At 40.5% G+C, this 27,019-nt stretch overlaps 3 protein-coding genes across 5 annotated transcripts; 1 reads left to right on the top strand and 2 right to left on the bottom strand.

Moving 5' to 3' along the window:
* Nucleotides 1-607: 607 nt before the first annotated feature.
* On the bottom strand, nucleotides 608-5,602 carry alg5 (ALG5 dolichyl-phosphate beta-glucosyltransferase). Its single transcript, XM_054626106.1, has 10 exons — nucleotides 5,285-5,602; nucleotides 4,468-4,636; nucleotides 3,988-4,034; nucleotides 3,659-3,727; nucleotides 3,419-3,511; nucleotides 3,195-3,308; nucleotides 3,044-3,103; nucleotides 2,807-2,958; nucleotides 1,760-1,845; nucleotides 608-1,346 (listed from the first exon to the last, which is right to left on the bottom strand). The coding sequence occupies exons 1-10, from the start codon at nucleotides 5,345-5,347 to the stop codon at nucleotides 1,231-1,233; spliced, it is 969 nt and encodes a 322-aa protein (XP_054482081.1). The 5' UTR covers nucleotides 5,348-5,602; the 3' UTR covers nucleotides 608-1,230.
* A 1,050-nt stretch (nucleotides 5,603-6,652) lies between these two features.
* exosc8 (exosome component 8) lies at nucleotides 6,653-9,616 on the top strand. The gene is made up of 11 exons (XM_054625867.1): nucleotides 6,653-6,707; nucleotides 7,091-7,127; nucleotides 7,216-7,279; nucleotides 7,384-7,457; nucleotides 7,562-7,607; nucleotides 7,718-7,823; nucleotides 7,949-7,994; nucleotides 8,086-8,182; nucleotides 8,262-8,382; nucleotides 8,473-8,579; nucleotides 9,462-9,616. Exons 1-11 carry the CDS (start codon nucleotides 6,691-6,693, stop codon nucleotides 9,578-9,580), a joined length of 834 nt encoding a protein of 277 aa, XP_054481842.1. The 5' UTR covers nucleotides 6,653-6,690; the 3' UTR covers nucleotides 9,581-9,616.
* An 839-nt stretch (nucleotides 9,617-10,455) lies between these two features.
* supt20 (SPT20 homolog, SAGA complex component) lies at nucleotides 10,456-22,319 on the bottom strand. Of its 3 annotated transcripts, none has more exons than XM_054625864.1 (23): nucleotides 22,228-22,319; nucleotides 22,044-22,079; nucleotides 21,458-21,583; nucleotides 20,765-20,891; nucleotides 20,553-20,656; nucleotides 20,194-20,310; nucleotides 19,971-20,024; nucleotides 19,624-19,763; nucleotides 19,286-19,436; nucleotides 18,819-18,875; nucleotides 18,600-18,677; nucleotides 17,679-17,848; nucleotides 17,550-17,582; nucleotides 17,324-17,435; nucleotides 17,106-17,211; nucleotides 16,380-16,535; nucleotides 15,571-15,883; nucleotides 15,371-15,486; nucleotides 14,565-14,620; nucleotides 13,893-14,003; nucleotides 12,742-12,832; nucleotides 11,980-12,068; nucleotides 10,456-10,608 (listed from the first exon to the last, which is right to left on the bottom strand). In XM_054625864.1, the coding sequence occupies exons 1-23, from the start codon at nucleotides 22,228-22,230 to the stop codon at nucleotides 10,462-10,464; spliced, it is 2,493 nt and encodes an 830-aa protein (XP_054481839.1). In that variant the 5' UTR covers nucleotides 22,231-22,319; the 3' UTR covers nucleotides 10,456-10,461. The 3 variants fall into 3 exon arrangements, with proteins under 3 accessions (XP_054481839.1, XP_054481840.1, XP_054481841.1); XM_054625865.1 differs by having other exon boundaries at nucleotides 15,371-15,483; XM_054625866.1 differs by lacking the exon at nucleotides 11,980-12,068.
* Nucleotides 22,320-27,019: the final 4,700 nt, after the last annotated feature.

The following is a 27,019-nucleotide window of genomic DNA, read 5'->3' as shown; positions in this document are numbered from 1 at the left end:
ATTGGAGATCTCTGCTGCTAAGCTTAGAACAAATAAAGGAATGTAGATCCCACAGGGCACTAGTTAGAGTATCTACTGGCTTCCTGACACCTTGTGATTGATTCTCAGGTCTATAGCACAGAGATTTCTGGCTGTTCCCAGATCGAAGGTGGAACACTTGGTGATTATGCTTTAACCGTTGATGCTCCTCGAATCTCAAAGACAGAGTGTCAGTTTGAGAAGCAAAATTGGTGCACTTTATAAAAACTATTTATTTTCTTTGCCTTTTCTTCTTGATTTTTGGTTTGTGCACTTTACTGCATTGATTTTTTTTATATCTTTCTCACTACATAAATTCTCTCTTTTTTCTTCCTATTAATAAAGGTTGTAATTTTTGTTTCAAAAAGTGGTATGTAAAGTTTGTTGTAGTTTTTATACTGCTAGCAGCAGGGCTTCAACAATGACTGATTATGGTGACAACATAAATACCTTGTGTTATCCGATTAACAGTAAACGTCCCAAGTTAAAATTTTACACAATGTTAGACCAAAGATGGCAGAAATTTCTAACGTGAGAATATGGATCGCTCAAATGTTTGGCATGTTCCCAGGAAAAAAACTTTAACGATGGATCAATTATCAAAATAGTTTGAGAGCAACTGCAGAGCAGAAGTTACATTTCTGTTGACCGACTAATTTATTAATGGACAAATTGTTGCAGCTGTAGTCAGTAGGTTAATAACAATTATGAAATTACAAATCATTGACATTTTTATTTTGGTTCAAGTCATCCAGCCCATCAACCCTCGACCACGTTTCCTCTAAAAATACAACCCCCCTCCCCCTTTGAAAATCTCATATAGTAACATTCATTCAGATTATCAGATCCTCCGCGTCTCACTACAAGGCTGTCTCACACTTACAGTTGATTGGCCACAAAATGAACATTAAGCAACTTAGTACACAGATCAGTCATACAGACATCCTGTAAGCCGTGGCAACAGAGATGTACGTGTAACAGCGGCCATCGCAAGCCAAAATCCAAGTTTAAAAAAAAGGCAGGGCCATGAAGAACTCACAACTGTGTCAACACTTCACACCCAAAGACGTCTGGAGAGGACACAGATGTGATGTACTGTACTTTGTTCTTGGTTACAGTGAATGACGGACACAGCTGTTAATCCCACCTCATCCAAAGGTTTGATGGCCCTATCATTGACCGTCTCTATGACACCAGGGCTCGTCTAATTAACTAGTCAGTCTTCTGTGGTGACTGCAGTTTCCAGGCTCTGGTGAAGTAGCGCAGGCGAATGAAAATCAGGTCTCGTCCCATCTGCAGCCAGCTCCAAAACGGGACCAGCTTGGACCCTGGCAGAGTAAAGGCAAAGGCACTTCATTATCGAGTGCATTTTTTTTACAGGAAATAGGCCAGGTCTGCAGTCATTTACTGCCAATAGTCCAATATCTCCATCAGAAACGACTTAATGACGTGGTATTCTTAGGTAAGTAGTTGAAAAGTTGCTTTAAATAATTGAGTTAAGCATCGACAGGGAAGCAACACTTATAAAGTAATAGTTGAAAACACAGATAAATGAAACCAACAAAAGAGAACAAAATATTAAACACCCACAATTTGCTGATATTAACAAAATGTTCATATAAATAAGGAATAACTAGAAGATACATGAAATCAGCCAATCACAAAAAAAGAAAAGCATCCAACAGAGGTATTTATAGACTGATAGCACAGTGGGAGGAAACATATTCCGTGAAAGTCCTACCTTCTATTTCAGTCCAGTTGACTGCCACCTCTGCTATGGGGATTTTAAAACACTGGGCAATATACAGCAGCTCCACATCAAAAGCCCTGTTAAAAAAAAAAAAAAAAAAAGATGAAAGTGCAGAACAGATTTTCAAACGTTGCATTAAAATTCATGTTCAAACAATATGCAGCGTCTCTAATCTCAACAGATTTAATGAGACATTATTAATGCTACTACACACCAATATTCCACCCACAAAAGGTGTTAAACTTATGTTGCCTGATTGGACCACAGGCTATTTTCATTCTTTTATTTTGTGCATCCTCGTCTCCTTGCTCCTCCAGCTTGTGATCTGGAAATTGATCTCAGCTCTCATGAAGATCGCCCCAATTCCTAAAAGGCATCTTGAGGACGAGCTTCATGCTCAGATACACCAGTGTCTATTTTGTGCGTGTCCTTTTGCCATCCATGATGAATAAAAGAGGAGCGACACACAGCTGGAATATCTCAAACCATGGCAGGACTATACAAACTTAACTGTTCCTTCTGTGTTAATTATCTAAGGTGATTCAAATCAAATCAATTTAATTTATATGGCCCAATATCACAAAAATGCTTCAGAGGGCTTTACAACCATACATCATCCTCTGTCGTGGGACCCTCACAAATAAACCCTTTAATAGGGGAAAATAATGGAAGAAACCTCAGCCAGAGTAACTGAAGAGGGATCCCTCTCTCAGGATGCACAGAAGTGAAATAGATACGCGTTATGTGTACACTATATAAAACGTCATAAAATGAAGACATAGTCACAGGCATCGCTTTCTCGCCTCCTCCAATCGCATCTACCATGGGAGGGACTAAGCAGGAGGAGAGGAGGCGAGGAAAGGAATCATGGATAAAATAAGTGAGAGGTTAAATGGTAATAATGAACACTATTGTTATCAGAGATCCGGCACGAGCAGCTCAACACACTTACTCTTTAAAACACAAATGCAGATGAGAGCCGTGGTCGCATCGCCACACCAGCTGATTAAGTTTGCGTGGTGGAGTGTGCGTCCTTACCATCGCTCTACATGGAGAGAAGAGAAGGTCCTGAGCGCGGCCTCACGTGTGAACAGCTTGAAGCCGCACTGTGTGTCCTTGATCCCTCTCACGCACAGGAACCACACCAGGAAGTGAAAGCCATACATGAGGAACGTACGAAACGTAGATCGCTGTATCAGAGACACAACAGTGGTTATTTAATGGTTCGACGGACACGGCCTATAATACTACAAAATATGAGAAACAGACAGTTACCTGAGCTACTGAGTCGTGCTCCAGGTGAGCTCTGGAACCACAGGAAATTGCCATGTTCTCCTAAATGTATAGACAGGTATTTTTAGGATGGCCACAAACTAACCACCTCACAACCTAACAAAAAAATAACCTGAACAGCACCACAACACACCGGTTTAGGGTTGAGGGCATTAAGCCCAGCCTCCACTTTCTCAATGTCAGAAAACTTTGTGGCTCCGTCAGCATCTGCCATCAGAATGACTCTCCCTCTGGAGCTCAGAGCTCCCTTTAAGAGAAACAGAATGACACAGTAGAATCAACACAAAATCAAATCCACACTGTTGCTTTTTGTGTGCTGCCTTCAGACGTATTGTAGCTCAGAATCCACAGTCTCACCATTCGCACAGCTCCTCCTTTCCCCCTGTTCTCCACCAGCGTCAGGATCCGCACTTTATCTGCACCGTACTTCCTACTGTACCGCAGCGCAACCTGGCAGGACAGCAAAAACAGCAAATAACAAATCTCTATTGGCATCACTTTGAAATGTTTGGCTAAGAAAAAGTGAGGTGGGCGAAAAATAAAACTCCTGGTAACATAGTCCCCCCCCACGACCCAAAAAAAGTTTCAAATGATCACCTCTGTGGTTTTGTCTTTGCTGCCATCGTCGACCACAATGACCTCGTAGGTAAAAGAGGGGTGCTGTTTCTGCAGTAGGGAAATAACATAACAGATTTATTTTCACAACAGGCACATTTTAGATTGAATGCTGCCACCTACTGATCACTTTGAGAATAACTGATCCAGCCATAATGGTTTTCTTTTCTTTCAAGGGATGATACAAACTGCATCACACTTTCATTTTTATTATCAATTGAATCATTTTCAGACTCAAACTCATCCTTCACAATGAATAAGTAATGATTAAGATTTAGTTTATCACTGCCCACATGAGGCTGAGCGCTTACCTGTCTGTTTTCCAAGTACTCTGTAGCTTCATCCAACATCACTGGCACTATAATAAAAACACATTCACACGCACATTAGCTCCTATAACCTACTGCAGGTATGTAGTGACATAAAGCCTGAGAGAATGGGATTATGGGATTCAAACAGCACCAATTTAACTTAATGCTCGTCAATTGCTGGTGCACTATTCATCACTAATCATGGAGTAAACTGCATTCATTGGCTTTAAGCTAGAGGAACTCTGAAGCAGCAAACAGACATAAGGTCCTTTAAAACAAAGACTTGTAGTGTGCCCTATCCTATACATTCTGTATGTGTCATTGTAATGCAATTACATAGTTATTTTCCAACTGGGTTAACATTTATTTTCACAATCTGCTCTGTCTTTATTCAATCACAGTCAAAGTCACTCACTGCACAAGTGACTGTGCAGAAGTTCCTGACACAAACCTGGTTGTGCCCCCACCCAAATCACTCACTTCGGAGTTCCTCGTTGTAGGCCGGGATCACCACCGAGAGCTCCCTGGAATGGGGATCATGCAGGCTGGGGAAAAGCTCCTTCTCTCCTGTCGCGGTGAGGAAGTATTTCTCCTTCTCGTGCCGTGTCAGGTTCACCATCCCAGCAGTGACGTGTGCTATTATGAGCACCTGAAACAGGAGAAATATGAAAATGGCACTCTTGTTACTCTTGCTGTCAGGTATTTTGCAGAGTGTAGAGAGATTTTGAACATAATTGACAGGAACTGTATAAAAGGTATTTTTTTGCAACCATGATTTGGGGCAGGCAAGAAATATGTCTTAAGAATTTCAAGTGTTTTTAATCATCAATCATCATCAATTTCATGCTTTAGACAGGCTTTTGGTTATATTCTATTTACATTTTTTCTTTTAATTTATTGTTCATTAGTTGCCTTTGAATTTCTGTATCAGTTGATGGATTTTGTTGTTGGAGCACAAAATCAAAACAAATCAAATGAGTAATTTATTACTTTTGCTGGGTTTATTTTGTTTTCCACATGTAAGTGGACTAACGTTACTCTTGCTGCTGCTTTGGAGCATTTCGGGGATGATTTCCTCAAGATGAATGTTAACAACTAAAATGTTGTGTTTACAATCAAACGCAGAAAGACAATGAGATTATCATATAATTAGAGGAAGGTACAGGAGGAGGAATAAACTGCTCTAGGACTTTTTTTAATGGAAAAAGCACACAGAGGAAATCACCAGCTCTCACATTAAACATTGTACACATGGCATCTGCCAACACAGTATTAACTCAACAGCATAACTACTTACCACAATAAAAGCCAGAGCTACCAATGCGACCAAGGCTTGAACTATTTCACAGAGGAAATCCATGTTTCCATAAGTCAGCCTGCAGCAGCTGACAGACCCCAACTCACAGTGTATCTGAAACTCTAGCGTGCTCTCTCCTTGCTTTGCTTCGTGTTGTATCGCCGGAAACCTCCCTGAATATACAAAACAAAATACAAGCTTTCAAAGGTGGAATCACTAAATAAGAGTCCTTCTATTTTCCATTACTCTGCAGGTAGCTCAGTGGACTCCACTTCCAATCAAAACTGAACACAGCTGCGACGCGGAAGTGGAATGTATTTCACGACACATCATCAGTTTGAGGCAAGAGAGCACCGAGCAGCGCTGCGACAGCCTGCAGTGACCACACTGCCACCTAGTGGACAGGAGTGGTAGTGTCTGCAAGAAAAAATAATTATAACAGAGGGCTTTGACACTAGTAGTGTTGGGTCTCCTTCATATTATACACAGGTGTACAGTACCAGTCAAAAGTTTGGACACACCTTCTCATTAAATGTTTTTTCTTTATTTTTATTTTATTTTTTTCTACATTGTAGATTAATATTGAAGACATCCAAACTATGAAGGAACACATATGGAATTATGTGGTAAACAAACAAATGCTCAACAAACCAGAATATGTTTTATATTTTAGATTCTTCAAAGTAGTTGAATGAGAAGGTGTGTCCAAACTTTTGACTGGTACTGTAATTACTAACATTAGTCAAGTCATTAAAGATGTTTCCCCAAGCCATAAATCCATTGATCGGATCCAAAACATCTAAAAAATTGGGAGTACCTCAAAGCACAGCAGCTATACTGGCACTTAAATGAAGTAAGCAACTACAGGTAGGTACTCTCAGCCTGTTGTGGTTATAGAACATACATATTTCAGTGTGTTATGAACAAACTCTATTTCAAAAACTATTTCTGACTGATTAAACATGATAAAGCTTTAAAATCACATTGGAAATCAACCAGAATAAATACTACTACTACTACTACTACTACTACTACTACTACTACTAATAATAATAATAATAATAATAACTATACTACTACTACTACTACTACTACTACTACTACTATAATAATAATAATAATAATAATAAATATTTAGGTATTTAATGGATTTTTTTTCTTTCTAATATCGTTATTAAAAAACAAAACATTCAAACCATAAAGGGTGAACGAGGAGAAACGTTTAAATCATCTTTTACGTTTACTCGTAGGGGAGAATAATTATTTTGGTAATTAAGAAACCATCATAAAAGAGCTATGTCTGTGGTTGAATTCATTTATATCACAATCAAGTTTTATCGCCTTCGAGCTTCGTCCTACCGGCTACCGTAGTACCAACACCGTCCCACGTGGTTAATCAAAACATCATGGCGGCTGGTTTCAAGTAAGTCTGACAGACTCAAGCTATTACACCGAAAGCAACACTTCTGATATGTTTAATCTTCATATATATATGAAATGATTTTATCAATAGCATCAGAGCTGATCACTGACTGAGTTTAGAAAAGATAAGCACACTTCATTCAGCCCTGTTTAAGGCTGGTGATCTGTCCTGCTGATGAGTGCTGGAGCACATTGTTTTAACAGTGTAAGCATGTCTCACTGCCCTGCTATTATTGATACGATCACAGGAGTTTGTAACTTTGAACGGTCATGTAATCAAAGCCAATGCAGGCGAATAAACGGATCTGTCATTATGGATAAATGTATGTTCAACAGTTTCTGTCTCTCCCTTCTTCCCTTCCCGGTTCACTTGCACACTCCCAGAGTTGCGGAGCCTCTGGAGTACCACAGGAGCTTTCTGGTTAGTCATTAAAACACTAAACAATTACGATTTATTAAAAAATGGCAGTGTCAGCCGGTATATAACATTCAAATGCTCATTTTTCCAGAAAGAAAACTGCCGCCCTGATGGACGGGATCTGTCAGAATTCAGAACCACAACACTCAACATAGGTGAGACACAGCGTTGATTTTGATCTACAGTATACATTATATATACTTTTTTTTTGTTTTTGTTTACATAAGGCTAATTTTCTCTGTCTTACTGCTATGTTAAGGGTCCATATCTACAGCAGATGGCTCAGCCCTGGTAAAGGTTGGAAACACCACAGTCATCTGTGGGATCAAAGCGGTAAATGATCATGAACATAGCAGTTAAAAAAAACAACTTATTTCAAATAATCTTGACCAGCTGACCCAAATGTTACCTGATTTATTGTTTCTCTTCATCCTCAGGAGCTGACAAACCCAACAGTGGAGGCACCAGGCAAAGGTTACATAGGTAACTAAAGTACAATGGTGTCAAATGTTGATTTTTAAGGCAAGCTTCACTAAAGGGGATCCAAATAGACAAACACACACTGACTGCAGTACTCTTTCCATCCTTCTTAGTGCCCAACGTGGACCTGCCGCCGCTGTGTTCCTCTCGGTTTCGGCCGGGTGCACCGGGAGAGCAGGCGCAGGCTGCCAGCCAGTTCATCGCTGATGTCATAGAAAGGTGTGACAGACTTTTCCCACACATTATAGTTTTTATTTCACAGCCCCATCAGGTGTCTGCTAACTCTTTTAATGCCTGCTACTGCTTTTATTAACCCACGTTCTTTTTTTATATGGGGGTTGCAGCTCTGAGATTATACAAACAGAGGACTTGTGCATTGACAGAGGAAAGGTAAATCTATGCACCGACACCTGAGCCATTAACACTGTGATTGTTGTACATGTTGGGTCATTGGTCCTGATTCTGCTGATTCTGCTTGTAGCTCTGCTGGGTGCTCTACTGTGACATGATGTGTCTCGACTACGATGGGAACATGTTGGACGCTTGCATCATTGCCCTGCTGGCTGCCCTGAAGAACAGTATGTACTAAATACAAAATAGGCTGTTTTTGAAAGCTGCTTTTCATCAGTATATTAACAGTTTACCTTCTCCCCACAGCACAACTCCCAGAGGTCACCATCAACACAGAGACTAGCTCACCAGAGGTGAATTTAGAAAAGAGACGTGGGCTGCATATTCACAAACATCCAGTCGGAACCTCTTTTTGTGTCTTCGATGAGTAAGTCAATGAATTTTAGTTTTTCTAGCCAGGATAAAAACTCTAGACTGTGTTCATAACTTTTGTAATGCTGACCTGCTCTCTGTGCAGCTCCATACTGATTGTAGACCCCACATCTGAGGAGGAGAGTCTGGCGACCGCTCACCTCACTGTGGTGACCGATGATGAAGAGCGACTCTGCATTGTACATAAACCAGGTCAGAAACACAGTCTGTAATGATTCACCTCTTTTTGTGGAGCTTATACTCTTAACTTCTTGTTGACTACATAAAAGGAAAAAAAACTCTGTTAAAAATGTAGAGCTGAAGAAGCTGATCTGCCTAGACTTTTTTTTGTTTTGTATAAGAATACAAATGATGCATTGAATTTCTAGAATTATTCCAGTTCATCTTGTGATTTATTATACACTTCTTTAGTATTTTTAGAGTCAAAAAATATCTAAAAAAGGCTAAATAGCAGCCAGGTTTAAAGGTCAAAGTAAAGCTGCCTATATATTCTCTACTTTCAATAATCTGAATCAGGTTAGGAGTAGAAATGAATAGAAAAGTTTTAAAGACTAGATTCCTATCACCCTGTCTTTGTGTTGGTGGTTATTACCATTTCTGTAGAGTTTTATATGAAAGAAATGGCAAATAAAGATCATACTTCAGAGGAAGACCTAAGAGTTTTTGGGGTACCAGTATTGTCAAGTATCGTCATCTGTTAATTGTTTTCGTTTTTCCACTTACACCTAAAAAAATTTTTTTTTGCAATGGAGTTTTGAAGTTCTAAGTATTTCTAAGCCGTTTTGTTGTTTCACAGTGGAAAACAACTGACATTTTCACTTCAAATGAAACTTTGGCATGATAACTTTAGCTAGCTTTGACTTGTGTGAGTTAAGTGAAACATTCTTCCTAAACTGCTCCAATGTTAAGTGATCTCACTAGAAGAATGAGAACCGCAGCCCAGTTACACCTGAGAAACAGGGCATGAATAACGCTCCTGCAGTACAAGACTTAAAAAAAACTAATCATATTGACTGTACTATGAGGTTGAATAGAAGAGAACATCTCTGCTAACAATCTTTCCCTCTGGCTCAGGTGGGACGTCACTGTCAGGAGAGAAGCTTCAGGAGTGTATAAACAGAGCAACAGCGAGACAAAGAGAGATCCAGAAACTTATTGACAAAGTGATAAACAGTGTGAAGACAGCACAATAAAAGAGCCTCAGACAATGCTTTTTTTTTTATCTAAAAGCTGTATTTTCCACTGTCAATATATATTCTTTTTTTTAATAACAATAAAACTGCTGACAAAGACTGCTTAAAAAATTATTTCTCAGTGTCCAGAAATGTCTCACATACACACTCAATTGATGTCTCATAAGAATACGCTCATGGCTCCTGAACTAATTAAAAGGAAACGCCTTTTTTCAAAATGTGCTGTACAAAAGCAGATACACCGTCTTGCATGTTCATCTTGAGTCCTCGGTTGAGCCCTGTGCCTGGATGGCTAACAGAAGAAAGACTTCAACAGACTGAGAGGTAGAGAGCTGCCCCCAGGCACTACTCCAAGATTAGATTTGCATTTTCACATGTAATGGTTATGTGGAGGATTTGGTGTCAAAAAGCTCACTGGGATCCGTGCTTAAAGGGCAGTTTCTACCGGGGTCAACCAAGCAGAGGCAGGAGAGACGTATACGCTCATTAGGAATCCTCTAAGAATGTGCATTCATAATCCTTTCAGCCCCTATAGAGAGAAAAGTCTTCCTGAAGGGGCGATGTGTTATTGTGAAAGCCCCCCACCTACGAGAACCATCTTAATCTGTTTCATCTCAAAAAAATATCACTAAGGTTCTTTAAGTGTAGGGCTCCCTGTTCTTAAAACACCATCCCCTATGGTGGACACAGTTTTGGTTCTCCAAAACCTCTGACAACCATTACATACAAATTTGTCAGCTAGAAAAAGACACACAGAAAGGACAAAAAAAGTCTTTTTTTTTGTCTGAAGTCTCCACAGTGAGGCAGACAAAGAGCACAGTATGGATCATTCATGTCCTCGTGTTGCTGGGGGAAGGATTTTTAGTGTGATTTTTAGTCTGTCATGACTTCGGGAGGGGCTGTGGCATGCTCCTCTTCCTCTTACTTCTTGGTTGGCTGGCGGTATGTTGCCGTGGTGCTCCCACCTGAGGAGCCGCTGCTCCCATAGCCATTTGCTGCTGCTGCATTTGGTGACGCAAGAATTGCAACTGTGCCAGTGCAGAAAAAAGATGAAAAACAAAAAATATCAGAGGAGATTTCAGTATGTTACTGCAAGCAGCATAATGCATGTTTTCATCAGTGAAGCTTAGGTGTATCCAAGCATCTGCAACATGGTTAAAAAAAAAAAAAAACATTCACCTGCAACACTGTTGAGCAGACTATCTAAAATAATGTCTTAGCTTATCAGCAGAATGCTTTTTGTCATAGAACTATAATTAACTATAAGTGCCATAGGTTAGTGAAGCTGAACTAAAGCCTGGTTCGACATACAAGAGGAGTGTGCGGAGAAACACAGAAGAGTGGTTAATGGGTTGCAGAGGGGAGGGAGAAGAAGGAAGAGATAAAGATTTTGGACAAGTTTGGGTGTGTTGGGGAGTGAGGCGGGATACAGTCAAGCAGCACCAGTGGCGTTCAGGGGACACAAATTATTGCCTGTGGTCCTGGCAAAAACAGACATGCAGGTAGCAACCGTGCTTTCTGCTCGGAGTAAGTCAGCAACTTCAACTGGGCAAAAAAAACGATAATCTTTAAACACCTCAACAATCATGCTTACAGTCTCTCATCTCTAATCCTTCAGTCAGCATTTCAACAGTTCCCACTGTACCCAGTGACAATATTTCATATCCTGTCGCTAAAAGCTTTGTAAGAACATGCCTCCCAGTTGGACACGCTGTTAGTTGCTGCCATTGGAGGTGCCACAAGCTCTGGTGTGTGGGTTGCTGGGAGTACTGGGACTGCTGTGATCTTTGTCAAACAACATATTAACCAAACATACAACACAAGATGGAATGAATGGAGTGGATCTACAACAGAAAAATCTTGATGAAAAACAGACCTGGGATAATATTGTTTCACCTGGAAATTGTTATTATAATTAAAAATGAGAATATATACTCAGTTTGTCGTTTAAGATTTCTCACTGTATGTTAAACAAAGTTCAAGAAAATTGTAAATATTTGGAATAAAAACATGTTTCCGTTAACATTACATGGTTGGTTATACCAAATGTTTTCAAATATTCTCCATAAAATTCTGGTTCCAAGGGGCCGTACTTGTATTTTATCCTGTGACATACAGTACACAGTTGTTTGTGAAGTTCGTTTCAAAATCAATTCAAATTTTACTCAGGTTTGATGAAAATAATGAACTTATCTATTAAGAAATATTAAAAAATGTTTGTCTTTTTTAGACTTTAATGCAGAGCAAATAAATTGGCCTAATTCCCTGACCGTTTATAATGTAGCACAACATTTACCTGCCTGCTATATAAAGGCCTGCAGAGTTGGCTGATGAATCTAGTCTGAGTGTTCTTACATTGTATGTATATGTGTATATAGATGTTAAAGTTGCTGTATTACTTGGATCTGTGGCTGGTGCTGCTGCTGAAGCCTTGGAGAAGGCAGCGGGGGCCCAGACCCGTCCAGCCCACAGCCCAACTGGGACAGCACTAAGGGGAGGGGGGAGGAGGGAGAGAGGGAACCCCCAGAGGGGAGGGTGTGGCGGCAAGAGAAAGAGAGGCAGGAGGAAGAAAAACGCACATACAAGTGAAAGGGGGATGAGTTAGAGTGTGAGAAAGGGGGGGGGGTCCCGGTTTCAGTGAAGCATAGCCACACAATAAGGAAAGAGATGAGATGAAAGAAAGAGAAGGCAGAAAGAGGAAGCAGGGAGGCCACCAGCACAGTACATGACCGTGTGCATGGACATTAGTAAGTAGATTATGGGGAAATAGCATGGATAGTGTGAGCCGGACAGGTGTGAGTGAGCAGGGCAAGTTGAGAAGAAGAGGAAGGCAGTGCAGTAGGGAAAGATATAAGGGTGGGGGCAAAAAAGAACAGGAGTAAAATAAAGAAAGAGAATGTAGCAGAGAAGAAGGGGAAGTTGAGTCCCTCCTGTCAGTTGTTACATGCTCCATTGACAGGAACAATGGCTAACTTCAGTAATGTAGTAATTACAATAATGAATACATTAGTAAATCTTATGTTATTAGTACTAGTTAGTGGCAATATGGACTTTTTTTTTTTTTTAAACAGGTTAAAGGACTGAACAAAGAGAAATGTTTTAGAGGACTTTATGTGCTGTTAATGTGTATTTGTGTGTCTGTGAGTGTATGTGGGTCATACCTGCTGCCTGTGAAGACATGAAGCCTCCCACTCCCAGGTTGATGACCGCTGTTTGCTGGTTTCCTAAACTTTGATCTGACCCCTGGTCCCCCTGCAAAAGCAGTCAAAGGCAAAATCAGGACAGTGAGGTCATCATAAACAATCACAACCCACACATGTTCACTGCCATCACAGAAACCTTAGACTGCAAAGACTAGAGCAGTAATGTGTACAGTGCCTCACCAGAACGTTCAACTAGTAAACTGTATTTGCTACAGAAATATAAAAAAGAAAGTAAGTTAAACTGAAAACCCTTTTTTCTTTTTTTTTTTGACAGGTTGAAATGATTAAAATATTTTTCCTTTAAGGGCACATTCATTGGTTCACCAACTCTTTGAGCATATCACCATCTTTTTGTACTCAAATTTTCAAAGTTATTTACAAAGCAAGATACTGTTGAAACATTGTTCAAAAGAAAGAGTAATCAAAACTAACTTTTCTCATATTAAGTACCAGTTATTAGGTGGTTATGAGGTGTTTTGGCTGCGGTTACAGTTTCTGCTACAGCATTTTCTTGAATATGTCAGTATCACCTTGGCACTGGTGTATTCTGGGCTTTTCTCCCATTATTCCTTGCAGATTTGTTTGAACTTGCTCTAGGCGATGAGTAGCATCTCAACAGATGTCATGTAGTCATTTCACAGATTTTCCATTGTGACCAAGTCATGGCTTTGGCTGGGACACTCGAGCAATTTCAAATTCTTGTTCTGAAGTTAATTATATTATTTGTCAAAACACATCACTGTCCTGTTTGACCCTTCATCTTTCCCCTGCCTTTTTTTAGGAGTAGCTTAGTAGTTGGACTTCTGGCCATATAGCCTAGTTTGTGAAGTCTCAAATGATTTTTGACTGACTTCGGTTCACAGTGGTCCTTGGCTTTTTTTAATCACCTCCCCAAAAGAGCCAGGGCGCTCAGTTTTGTTGTATAATAAATTGCTGTGCTTTTGTGAACACCTTACACTCTGTATTTCCTAACATGGACACTATACATCTTTCTAATATAAAAAAATATTAAACCCTAATGTCTCATTTTCTGATTAAATCTAACATAATTTACAACATTCTATTGTTGCAATTAACTTGTTTCTTTTGACTGTGTGTGTGTGTCTCACCGTCTCCCCCTGCTGTTGAGGGCTGGAGGTGGCCGACTGACTCTGCTGTGGGGAGAACTGAGACAGCTGCTGCTGCTGCAGAGAGTTAAAGATGAGAGGACCAGTGGGGATCTGGAGATGTACAACACACACACACACACACACACACACACACACACACACACACACACACACACACACACACACACACACACACACACACACACACACACACACACACACACACACACACACACACACACACACACACACACACACACACACACACACACAAAAAGTGGAGGATTAACAGACAAGGAGATGAGGATGAAGGAAGGAGATGTAGAGAGGAGAAGCAGAGGGAAAGGAATGATGCAAATGGAAGCAAAAAAGGGAAAAGAGCAGTCGGAAAAGGGAGAATTAACAAAGCAATCAAAATACACAGGGTCACTAGACCATTGCTAATATCAGAATATCAGAACAAGAACAAGAACTTGAAGGTTGTTCACTACATGGCATATCTAGTGAGTTACAGGAAAAGGAAGCGTGAGGAAATTGAGCCGTGCAGTCGATTCACACACAAAGCTCATCACTGAGGTGCAGGATCAGGACAGTAGCTATTTCAAACTATCAAACAAATACCCAGTGCATGCTACTAGCAGCGTTACAGACTAACAGGGGACAGAATCATACCTGCAGTAGGTTCAGTGGTCTCAACCCAGTGCTGCTGTTCAGGCCAAATGGACTCCCTGGAACACAAAATCAGAGTTACAGTCACCAAACTAAATAGTACAGAAAAACAGAAGATCCTCACTATATCAACTTTTCTCTGGACTTTTTCATTAGACCCACTGGGCGTCTTTTACTGGACTTGAACACATATTAATATTTTACAGTATATTGTAAACCTCTTACTATTACAGCTTTCTGTTCAATTTCTCCCTCCTACTGCACACCAAGCCAGTCAAGGACGGTGGATCTCTCTTTGAAATACTACTTCCAACTTTCCCCTTTATATTATAAGATTATTTGGATAATTTTTTCTCCAAGACGTTGGGCTGGGTCTGAAAATTGTTGAGAGCCTGGAACGCTTTCTGTTGTGCTGTATGTTATACAGGTCTTTAAGAATAAACACTCCCCTAAGTCCTGTATAAAGTCACTTGTTTGATTACTGGAGCAGCCATAATGGGATCAACCATCTCAAAATGTCCTTCAGTAGAACAGTAAATCCTAATTCCAAACTAGTAAACAGCAAATTGCTGATTGTGCTGTTTGGTAAAATGGGGTCCTAGGGTTTCCCCCTCTACAGTCTGATCAGGGTCAGCATCCCTCAAGCTGGAACTCACTATTATGCTTAAGAACATGGCAGTTGGTCGAATGCAAAATAGCATGGGGAGTTAATTTGGAGGGTAGTCTCCACCTTGCTACCCTGAAGCATGTTTGTCTGCAGGTACCATTGAAACTGACTGCTCAGGGGACATGGCACTGAAATCTCTTACCGGCCTGTGCTGCGGACTGCATGGTGGGCATCAGTCCTCCGGGTGGAAGGATTCCACTCAAGTTAAGGCCGGGACCCAGCATGGGGTTGGAGCCACTCATCAAGGTCTGAGGACTGCTACACGAACAGGACAGGATGGTCAAGAACAGTGACGGTGACTAGCAAGTGACAGAGAGGCATCAGAGACGTTTTAATCCTTACCAAACGGAGCTGACCACGTTGATGAAATTGAGCCCCGCCGGGTTGGCCATGACCTGCGGCGAGGTGGTTCCCGTGGTGATGGACGTACCCATGGTGGGCAGGGGAATGGTCATGACGGGCAGCGGTTGGCTTAGAGCTAGTTGCTGTTGGGCGAAGGGCGTGAGGAGGGCGGGCTGCGTCTGGCTCTGAAGCATGGGAGGGTCTGAAGGGGTAGGGGTCAACGAGAGAGGAGCAGAGAGGGAGTCGGTGGGGTGCGGTGTCGAGCACGGCGTGTTGGTGGGTGTGGGGGTGGATGGCTTGGGGGTCCCCGATCCTAAAAGCAGGGACGGTGGGTCAATCAGACAAAGCGATGCAAAAGACAGAGATGGGCACTTTTAGCTGGTGATAACTATGTCATCTTGTGTGGAGTAGGTTAACATGACAAAATCAAACAACAATTCTGGCAATTGATTAGATGATCCATTTTTGACAAATTCACAACAATGCCAACAAGAAATAACAGCTGAAAAGTTAAATTATGAGGCTCTTTCATGACAAAACTTCACCTCTTTATCCGGCAATCTTCCAAAAAGATTATTTTTTTTAAAGAATACATAATGCTTTAGCGCTTGAACTGACGCAATATTCTGTGTACTTGTCAAGTATCAGATATTTCCCAATGGTTTTATATGTTCCGTGCTCTTCTGTATTTCTCAGGTCATTTTGCATAATTTGGCAAAAAAATAATAATCTGATATTTGGAAAACTTTAGAGGCTTGGAAAGAGCTCATGCAAGACATTCACTGTTAGTTGGACTCAGCTGTACTTACTCTGTGTGGAGCCCATGGGGGAGAGGGAGGCGGGTGACAGCAGGCCCACCTGGCTCAGCTCCATGGAGTGCTTCCTGTTCAGAGACTGGCTTTTGGCTGGAGGGGGCGTAGGACACTTGAGTAGACCACTGGTGGTTTGTGAACTATATGGATTACCTGATGAAAAAGAGACGAGTTGAGATATGTACGACTCCCTTTTCAATATCACAAGCAGGGAGTATTGAATCGATCTGGATCCATCCCTGTTAGAAGGCAAACCTGTATAAGGCTCTATGACTTCATATCCATTCAATTTATAGTCTTGCCTAAGTTGTTTTTTGTGCATTTATGTTCCACACCCAACTGAAAAACAAAGATAAGACGATTTACAAGCTTTTCCCGTGACCTCAGTTTCACCCAGCTGTCTTAATGCTAGCCATGTAGCCAAGGAAAACAAAAATGTTGCCTGGATAAGGGTAATCAAAGTTTGATGCAGTCCAGAGATTTTTTTTTGATTAAAGATTTGTTGCACCCGTTTTCCAGCAATCTTTCTGGTCTACTTTGGGTTGCGATTTTCAACAATCTTCAGCATTCTTTCCAGCTAACCCCATTGGAAAGGGAGTGAATATGGTTCATCTCAACTCTGAAATATTTCAGATCGTTCACTCAGATGAACCATATTCACTCCCTTTGTCACAGATAACAACAAAATCCCCCATTAATCTTTGTCAAACACAAGAGGTTTACCTGAGGAGCCGCTGCCTGATCCAGAAGGCAGTTTGATGGGAGGGGGTCGGTGCTTCACCCCTTTTCCCAGAACAGACGTCTGGACTAGTGGAGAAATACCATCACTCTGTAGATGCAAAAGTTAATTTATTGAGGAAAATTCAATTTTAGTTTTTTAATTTTCTGTAAATCTGGAGCAACCTCAATCTCTTCCTACATCAAAGAAAAACAGTACTTACTTCATCTTTGCTGGGGGAGAGAGGCCCCTGTCCCACGCTGCCTGAGTTATGGGACATCTTGACCTCACACTTCACATCACTCTCATACACTCCTTTGTACTGAGTAAGAAACCTATGAAACAGACATAACATAGAATTTGGACCATGCTCTCTCAACAGCCTTTCCCTAAAAAACAGATAATTTGACAGGATTAGCTTTTAAACAAAAGCAAACACGACGACTCACCGATCTGCATCTATCTTGGAGCCTATGAGGAAGCTGTAAATGAGACAAAAGAGACGAGGATGAGTGAATTCAGACTGGCATTATAAAATCAGTCTTGTATACTGATTGTGTATCACAGACTGTCCTTACGGGGAATGTATGAGCTTTAGATCTGAGCTGTCCTCTTCGGCTTTTGGTTCTTTAGCACAGTAGATCTTCCCATACACCAGAGGGTCTCCCATCGACTGGAAGATAGACACCTTGGTCATCTGGGGTTGGCCTCCAACTTCACACTCAAATGTGTAGTCATCTACAACTTCCTGTATAAAGAAAGTGGACAAAGACAACTGAATGAAACTGATTTGCATGAGTCATAGAAATGTTACTTAAAAGTGGTGTTGAAGTCTAAACAGGCTGTGATGACTGAGCACATCAAAGATGTAAAAAGGATTGCTAAATTTGTTTCCATGAACTTTTTTGACTTTCTCTAATGACAATGTTTGAAGACAAAAAGAAGAGGAAGGAGAGAAAAGAGAAGCAGGGGCAAACACTCAGGGAAAGGAGAACTATTGTGACCTTGCCTGTGCCTAGCGCCAACTGTTTTAGTGCGCAGCACCCAGAAAGAAATGACCCTTTGACTCACAGACTTACATAAGGGATGAAGTATGTTGTATTAAAAATATGTGAAAAAGAGTCCAGCACAATTTATGAACAGGAACGATCATGGTCTATCTGCAGTCCAGTATGTTTTGTTTCCCCAAAATAGCAGCATCGTGTGTGAAAGACATTTATTGCAGTTTTGTGGTCGTTTTATGGTTCATCAAAAATGTATCTGTGTAAGGTTCTCCATTCACTTGGGAGATATCTTTTCTGATTTCACACTTTTCTTATTGTTTACACTAAACAAACACCTTATTGAGTACAAAACCAAGAGGCTGTGTGGTTATTTTGCCAAATGTGTTTTTTTTTCCCTATAAAGCATTACACACTGCTACTCTCTGCTTATAAATAACAGCAAACAGCCAGCATTGATCTCTACCCTCATAGTGTTAATGATGCTGTCACACTTACCTCAGCAGGCCAGATCACAGTAGTGGGCTGAGAGTCCTCCAACTGCAGAGATCTCTCCACCACAGCATACTTTTCCACCTAAAGCAACAAACCAAAAATTCCATCTGGTTCGTTATGCCCTACATTATAACTGCCAAAATATGAGTCGAGTGGGTTTTAAATGGTGTGTAGCTCAAATGTGTAATTGACTGTGTTATAGAGGAACACTGAGCTACTTACATCAATTTCCTTCGGTACAGTTAGTTGGCAGTTGCTCTGCTTCCACATGTCAACACACTGCAAGTGATGTCAGCCGAGACGCAACAACCATCGCAGAGAAAAACAAGAAGAGTTGTGAGCAAAACCAAGTGAGAGAGCACAATGACAGCATGCATCGACCTAGACTGAAGTCGGGTAACAGATTTTTCTCAACAGTAGTAAACAACAGGTCTAAGGAGAAAAGCGGCAGAACTAAAACATCAGCGTGTTTTTCTGCTTCGATGATGATCCCTATGAAATTAGAATATGTTTTAACATGGCCTGGTGTATCTACAGTAACATATGGAGGTCAAATAGGTAAACATTTTTCATCATGTGAGAGAAAATCCACCAAATAGCACACAGCCTCAGTCCACTTCATCTTATCCGCGTAGGTACACGTCACGAACATACATGCTTGTCAGAACGTGGGCATGTTGACTACTTACGTTTCCGATCTTTGAGATCTTAAGGTCTGCGGCAGGAGCAGGTTTCCTCTCTTTCCTCCTCTGCAGGTAGTCGTAGAGTCGTAGCTGTGGTGGCAGGTGGGAAAGCTCCTGCTGCCTGTTCAGGGCAGCTCGAGAGTGCCTCTTGAAACACCTGCGATACAAATGAGGTGCATGTCTTAAAATGATCAAAGCTTCTGCTTCAATCACTGACTTTTTCTTTTCAAAATCACAGAGTTTTTAGTTCTATGTCTTCCTTTTCAAAAAGAAAAAACATAAATGAGCATTATCCTTTCCTTTCGTGACTGAATTCAAAGTGAGCTGAGGAGCGTGTTTAGTACCGTTTCATGGAGCGGGTGTTCATTTTCTGTTTGTTGTAGAGCAGGCGGTTGGCTGTGCAGGCGACAGATATTGAGGGGTCCAGGCACAGAGGTTCAGCTGTGGCCAAAATCAACTGACTCTCCAGCTGTAATTTGTCATCCTAAAGCAGAAAAAAAACAGAGGCTTCAGAAAACACCTGTGCAATGTGCTGATGCTTAAAGGGCTCAAAACACACAAGGGAGGATTGCCTACTATAATGGTCAAGTACATGTTTATTAGCTAAGGGGAAAGGGCAAATCAAGACAGTGAGGTGTCAGATGAGGCAGGGTTTATTCTGTTGTTCTTCATTGAGATAGTGAAACTTTACCTGTGTCCACTTGTGGTGGTCACTGGTCATGGCATGGACATCACAGATCAGAGTCTGCAGGGCAAAAAGACAGATATAAACAATTCAGCTTTTCTACATTAAAGGTTAATGGTTAGTGATAACTTTTTCACTCATTCCAGGCCATAATCAAACAGTATTAGAGTATAAGTTTTACACTTTTGGCCTCTTTGAGAGAGGATTACCATGTATTGTATTGGTTTACCTGCATAGTTGGCCGCAGCAGGATGTGTCTGCTCTGATAGGTGGGCATCTTGGTATTACCAGACTGTCTGTAGTCTCTCACCTCTACTATTACACAGCCACAATGGAAGATGTTCACCTGAGACAAATTGCACACAGCGCATGTCAACCAACAGATGATTGCAAAATGACAAGAAAAAAAGCATCTCTTTATACATTCAAGACATAAATATAAAACCTGTCTGAAGCTTTTGAGTGTGCTTTACAATACCTGCATTACTACCTCACATTCAAATATTTGTTTACTTAAATCTACTCTTGATCAAAAACATGAAATGTATTATCATGTACATTTTTATATCTGCATATTCACATACATACCTGTGATTTCTCCAACAGATCCACCAGAATAGGAGGCAATTCCTCCGCATCTAGGAATTCCAGGAGTTCTCCTTCTTCATATGGCAGACGGATTGTTTCAGAATCTAGAAAGCAACACAAACAAGAATGTTACGGATGTGACGGTTATGGTAGGCAGATTAGAAAAACACCACTAGATGGACTTAGCTATTTGCCTAATTGTCTTCTCTTACCGGATCCATTTTTGCCCCTGAGCATTAAAGAATAGCCTTCATTCCCAGGGTACAAGTTGACCACCAGACATGATACGGACTCCTGAGACACCAGCTTCTCCAGTAAATTCACATTTCTCCTCAAATTCTTCAGAAAAACAAAAAACACACATAAGAGACAAATCCTCCATATTAGCAATAAACATCTCCCACTGTTAATAGATGGTTTGATTTGATTTTCTAAAAGAAAACGTTACACACAAGGACTACAAATTGTTGTGTTTTTCAACAAATTATTAAATGGCAATAATGATTAAGTTAATGTGGACTATATCATTTTAACGTTGATATACATTATTTACAATAAATAATCAAACACCAGTTTTACCCATCAATCTGATAGTATTACCTAATCCTGATTTAGTTGCCCATTGCAGTCGGTAAGCAGTGAACAACACAGGAGCTAACTTTGACACTCTGTTCGGAGCCCATTAGTTTAAAAAAAAGACACTATTTTTTTATGTTGATGCACTCGGAAAATGTTCAGGCAATTGAAAGATAACCTTTGCATGCATGTTTAAAAATCATTATAACTACAGTTTAATGTCCTGAAAACATGTTTCCCCACTCTATCCCTACAGATTGAAATTAACAAGGCTATAAAGCATGCCCATAACTACTTAGTCATAACAGAGTCAAGTTGTTAACACAAACCTTTAACTCTGGCTCTTTCTCACATTCCTCTATGTACAGCTCATAGAGCTTCTGATACAAACTCTTCCTCCCGCCGGATGAAATTCTTCTTTTGGCTGGTCGTTGTCGAGCACTTTCCACAATGTACTGAATAACAGATAATACACCGAATTAATGACGATGACGAGCAAGATGATGCTTAACTAACATTGGCAGTGCATAGTGCATGTAGCGTAGTGGAGAGCAAGGTAGTTCTCCAATCAGAGGTGGTTCGATACCCGGCTTCGGCAGTCAATGTGTCCTTGGGCAAGACACTTAACCCCAAGTTGCTCCCGAAGGCTTGCCATCGGTGTGGACTGGATGTTGCATGAATGTTAGTTAGAGTCTGATGGTGGCACCTTGCATGGTAGCCTGTCATCAGTGTGTGAATGGGTGAATGATATGTAATATACTACTGATCGTAAGTCGCTTTGGATAAAAGCGTCTGCTAAATGACTGTAATGTAATGTAATGCGTGCACAAGGAGACATGGGAATACATGCTGTTCATTTCTCTTTCTACAAACATACAAACACACAAGACTGTAATTAACTTTTTTTTTTTTTACCTCAGCTCGATCCAATGCATATTCCAAAACTTGTTGCTTTGGGGAAAAAAAGAGTAAAATGGAACAGATAAGACACAATGGAAACTCCCACATTGGTAGAGGGGGAGAACAAGCTGTCCAAGCCCTGGTGAAGGTTTTCTGGCTGGATGTGCAATGCATATGACTGGGAAGAGATGAAACTTACCATTGTGGTCCACCGCCAGCTCCGAGGCGAGTGAGGGTAGACGATGCTGTCCTTTCTGCCCCACACTGTCACCTTCCTAAAGTGACCATTCACACCCTGCACAACAAACACAGAGGGCACATTGCACGCAGCACGGTCACAAACACGCAAAATAACAGATGAATCAACACAGATCCGCTCGCTGTGGCTGGCAGAGTGCAGTGCCAAGTAGCCTGGCTGGCACCCAACCAAACGCCACAGACAAAACAGATTACATGACTGACAAGCGAAACTGTTTCATCTTAGTTGTTTCATGCTTTGCGTGCACTTTAAACGCTCCAGCAAAGTGATTATGTGCACAGCATGTCTCAGAGTCGATGCAACTTTTGTAGCTCATGCAAGTGATGCACGATGACTGTGAAGCCCAGTCAAGATAGTGGCAGAGTAGCAACAAGCTCGTTGATGCCTGACCGTGGAGGCTAACGCGGCTAACGTTAGCATGCTAGCTCGTTCCTGGTGGGCAGGCTGCAAGTTACCAGCTAAGCTAATGATGTTACGTCGTCCGAGACACAAACCGGTAAAGCGACGTCAATCTCAACGAGCCGGATGGACTTGCCTTCTAGGTTGCATAGCGGTCGACTGTAGCCCCAATGCAAGAAAACGGAATTAAGTTGAAATATCAGTGTCTTCATTGAAAAAAGTCGGAGCAGCAGCCATTTTCTTCCAGTGTGACAACAACAGCTAAACTTCCGGTTTGGTCAGCGGTGGGCGGGGCCACGCTCAGCGCCCACTCTGCTCCTGATGGGATTGTTTTTATATACATATCTGATACATGGAGGCAACTTTCTGCACGCCGTCTCTGTGAGATACGTGCGGGTCTCTTTATTAGAGAGTATTTGCACATTTATTCAGCATGCACTGGTTCAAAGCAATTGATTGTTACTACTGCTGAACTAAAGCAGTGGGCCTTTATTAAGGGAAAAAATAAATAAAGATATAGATAAAGAGGTTTTTATTGTCATTGTAGTGATACAACGAAATTCTGTTTGGTAGCCCTCAGCCAGCCAGCAGCAGCCAACAACAAACACAATAACAACAATATACAAGATACAAATACACAAAAGGAATGAAAACGTTACTATGTACAGCAGGTGAGTATTTACAATTTAAATATAAATAAATAAATAATTTACTGAAGCTTCAATAATAATAATTTATGGTGTGTCAAACAATGTGTGCTCATGTCATAAATTCGTTTGGAATGTGCACCACTAAGGCACAATATCAGCTAACATTAGAATATTGAGTCCTGCTTGAGTCTCTCTCTTAAAGATGGTCTGTAGGTTATGTCAAAACAATTCCAGTTGTATCACTGAAATACACTTTGTATTTATATGTTGCATAATCCTTAAAATAAATCTATTTATATGTGGACAGGTAGTCAGCTACTCCTGCATAGACAGTCTGTAGAAATTGCAGAGAGCAGGGTGAAAGTGGGGTTAATTAGGGATCAGCAGTTTATTTATTGCCCAGGGCTTTAGCAGAGTGTTCTGGTCATGCTTGACCTTAACATAGCCTACAATAAAAGCAACTGGGAGTCAGAACATCATGAAGCTTGCCTTAGTAATGCACATGAATACCTACCTATTTGAATGTCTTTAAAATGCAATCCGCATTTTGATACAACCACTCTTTTGCTTGATTGCCTTCAATACTGCATGAACATCAGAGGCTTTAATCAATGATTCCAGCTTTAGAAAGCAAGCAGCTTCCAGTTCTCTTTATGTTGTTTCCCATTATAGCCCCATATGGCCTGGTATCAGAATATAAATAATGATCAATGCCTACATAATTAGAGGCTAATTGCACTGTTGACCCTGATTTAAAGTAACCAAGGCAGCAGTATGGATATTATTATAGTATTTTACGGAGGAGCAAACAGCGATGGCTATTGTTACAATGTGTTACTTTTTGTAAATTTAGTCACAAATTAATAATTCTTGTTGGATGTTGGAGGAAGTTTTAAGTTTAGCCACATTTGAATAAAGATGAAAACAGCTATTTAAATATATTCACTTATAACTTCAGCCCAAAGCATATACAATGTAGGTTTTACATTTTGGTTGGTTGAAATCCCATAATTATACAGTAGGGGGAAGAGCAGGATAGCAGATTCATTAGGCTGAATGATACAGCGCAACAGTCCAACAGCAGCAACATGAAAGACACCTGGCTTCAGTAAACTCATTTTACTGAAGCCAAATTTAGAATAAGTTATGCCTGCAATATGTACAACAGACATTTGCAGCAGTTTCAGAGGACATTGTCTCTCAATTCTTGGGTAAATGTGTGTGGAAAATATCCAGAGAGAAGAGAATGGTGTTTAGATGACAGGTTTAGGTGACATAAAAGTCAGTATACACTTTTCACCAATGCCATCTGTTGTACTTTTGCTTTTTAAGCACACAGGCTTTACAGAAAAGTTACATAAATTGTGGTTACCATTATTGGTTAAAGCATCCATGTCATCTTTTGATTTTTCCCCTGGCTGTCTGTCTTGAAAAGGGTTCTTTCAACATCATCATGTCAACAGTATAAGCAGTTCCTTTATGAGGGCAGAAAGGTTCTGGGTGGGGCTCAGTTCAGTTACTTTTAGAAAAGTCCTCACCTGCTACACACACACACACACACACACACACACACACACACACACACACACACACACACACACACACACACACACACACACACACACACACTTATTTCAAGATTTTTTCAACTTTTTTTCTGTACACTTAGAACAGGATTTCATTTGGTCACAGCTTGTTTGAATCCACATGTTGCAAACACTGCCAGAGTGTCATTATTAATGTATCCCACAAATTAAAAGTGGTTTGGATTTTTTCAATACTGCAAGTTTCTCCGTTGACTCAAATCCCAGAACCTTCTTTATTAAGTGAGTAATTGACCAGAAATGAGTCATCACTGGTTTTAATCAGAGCTGGTCACACTGACACTACTTGTTGGACAGTGATTTGAAGAAATCACATATTCAAACCGATATTTATGTGTATAAATAAAGACAGAAAGTGAAGAAAAAGTTAGTTTCACGTTGGCCACTGAGCATCATCTCTGCTTTTTAATCTGACTGGTTTCCAGGACATTTCCAAAGACCCAGGCTGTGGACTTGAACAGACATGCATCCTGACAATCATTCATTCTTTAAGTCCTCACCAGTGAAGACTGTGCTTGTTTGGAACTTGGAACGGATAAGCATATAATACTGAACATCTGGAGAGTTGGAGATTGTATTTAAGAAAACTATTAAGGCGAAAAGTATATGTGAGATGGCAGTATTCCTGAGAAACACAATGTCTGCATTCAAAATAAATTAAGATAAATAATCTGGATTTTAACCATATGATAGTCGTTTGTGATGGTTTGAGTCAAATAAATCTGCCACATTACTGGTGCGTTTATTACGAAGGCAATATTATCAAAATGGTGATGAGAATGAGGATTAAGATTCCAGGTGCTTTGTGAAACTCTATTTCGTGTGGAGGGAAATGCCTGGCAGACTGTCAGGTGTACATCTTCTTTCGGAGGTAGACCAGGCCATCTTATTATCTCAAGGTTGGCAGTTCGAGCCTAAGCTCCACATGTAAAGGTGTCCTTGGGCAAGACACTGAACCCCAAATTGCTCCAGATGGTGAGACCAGCACCTGTCATCTTCCTTCTAGCTGCTGTCAGGCTGCACAACCAACTCTGCTCCCAGCAGACCACATGACACATGTGCAATAAAATACACTGTGCAATTATAGCTGTAATAGTTTTTCTGTCTGTACATATAATATTTCAATTATTGTGGATTTTACTGTTTTTTATTGCTTTCTTTTACTATGTCTCTTGTGTGCACTTTACCCTATGCTGCTGTAATCCTGCAAATTTCCCCGCTGCGGGACTAATAAAGGATTATCTTATGTTAAATGGGTGGCTAAATAAAATGCAGCAATTTATATCTTTTCTCTTTAGATTTCATTGAATTTCATTCCTTAACTGATTTAACACCCTGATCCACCACAAAAAAAGGAAGCCTACACTTGAAAAGTGAAAGCAGAAAACTGAAGGTGCCCTGGACAAATTAACATACTGATGAAAGCATCAATATGTATCAAAGAGCTGCCCTCAGAACAAAGCAATAAGTCGGGACTTTTTACATACAGATGCTGCTGTGCCGACAAATTAAAAATTACAGTTACGAACCCTCAACCTAATTCCTGCATTGCAGCCATGTGGGGAAAAGATTCAGGATTTTAATAAGCTTTTCCAAATTAGAACCTCCAATCAATTATTCAGCTCATACAAAAGGTACATTCTGGCAAGGTAGAGGTGGCAATGTGCCAGTTCTGATGACCGAGACATCTAAACAACATTCTGATTGCAATATAAACGGCGCTTGTTTTTTTTTAAGTGCATCCAGATTTGAAACCTCCGGGGAACTTGATTTGTCTATTTTAGTTTATGTGGGCATATGTAGAGAGTGCAAAAAGTCTGTGCAGTGCTTAAGTGTTTAATTTTCAAAAAAATTTCAATCAATTAGTGTCTGTGGCCATTATTTCAAACAGATCCTCTTGTGTTTTTAACATTTTGAAATAATTTGTGCCTTTTTTACAATTACGCACAAAAAAATTGATGCTCTGGATTTTAGGCTCATTGTTAAAAGTGACAGTGAAGTTTGCAGGCTTCTAGCACTCACTTTTACTTTCCTCTATATTTGTATATATGATACAACAATATAAATCTATGATTCTAT

The sequence above is a fragment of the Anoplopoma fimbria genome, chromosome 24 (assembly GCF_027596085.1).
Source record: "Anoplopoma fimbria isolate UVic2021 breed Golden Eagle Sablefish chromosome 24, Afim_UVic_2022, whole genome shotgun sequence".
In the NCBI taxonomy this organism is placed as follows: Eukaryota; Metazoa; Chordata; class Actinopteri; order Perciformes; family Anoplopomatidae; genus Anoplopoma; species Anoplopoma fimbria.
This window is presented reverse-complemented; position numbering and strand designations above follow the sequence as displayed.

Excerpts from the sequence above, each read along its gene's own strand:
- supt20 (XM_054625864.1), bottom strand. Across the intron at positions 17,849-18,599 it reads CTGTGATCTGGCCTGCTGAG|GAAGTTGTAGATGACTACAC; the intron begins GTAAGTGTGACA and ends TTCTTTATACAG. Across the intron at positions 16,536-17,105 it reads ATCAGGCAGCGGCTCCTCAG|GTAATCCATATAGTTCACAA; the intron begins GTAAACCTCTTG and ends CTTTTTCATCAG.
- exosc8 (XM_054625867.1), top strand. Across the intron at positions 8,383-8,472 it reads TCTTTTTGTGTCTTCGATGA|CTCCATACTGATTGTAGACC; the intron begins GTAAGTCAATGA and ends CTCTCTGTGCAG. Across the intron at positions 8,580-9,461 it reads CTGCATTGTACATAAACCAG|GTGGGACGTCACTGTCAGGA; the intron begins GTCAGAAACACA and ends CCTCTGGCTCAG.
- alg5 (XM_054626106.1), bottom strand. The coding sequence starts at position 5,347 with ATGGATTTCCTCTGTGAAATAGTTCAAGCCTTGGTCGCATTGGTAGCT. Across the intron at positions 4,637-5,284 it reads TAGCTCTGGCTTTTATTGTG|GTGCTCATAATAGCACACGT; the intron begins GTAAGTAGTTAT and ends CTCCTGTTTCAG. Across the intron at positions 3,104-3,194 it reads ATGCCCTCAACCCTAAACCG|GAGAACATGGCAATTTCCTG; the intron begins GTGTGTTGTGGT and ends CTATACATTTAG.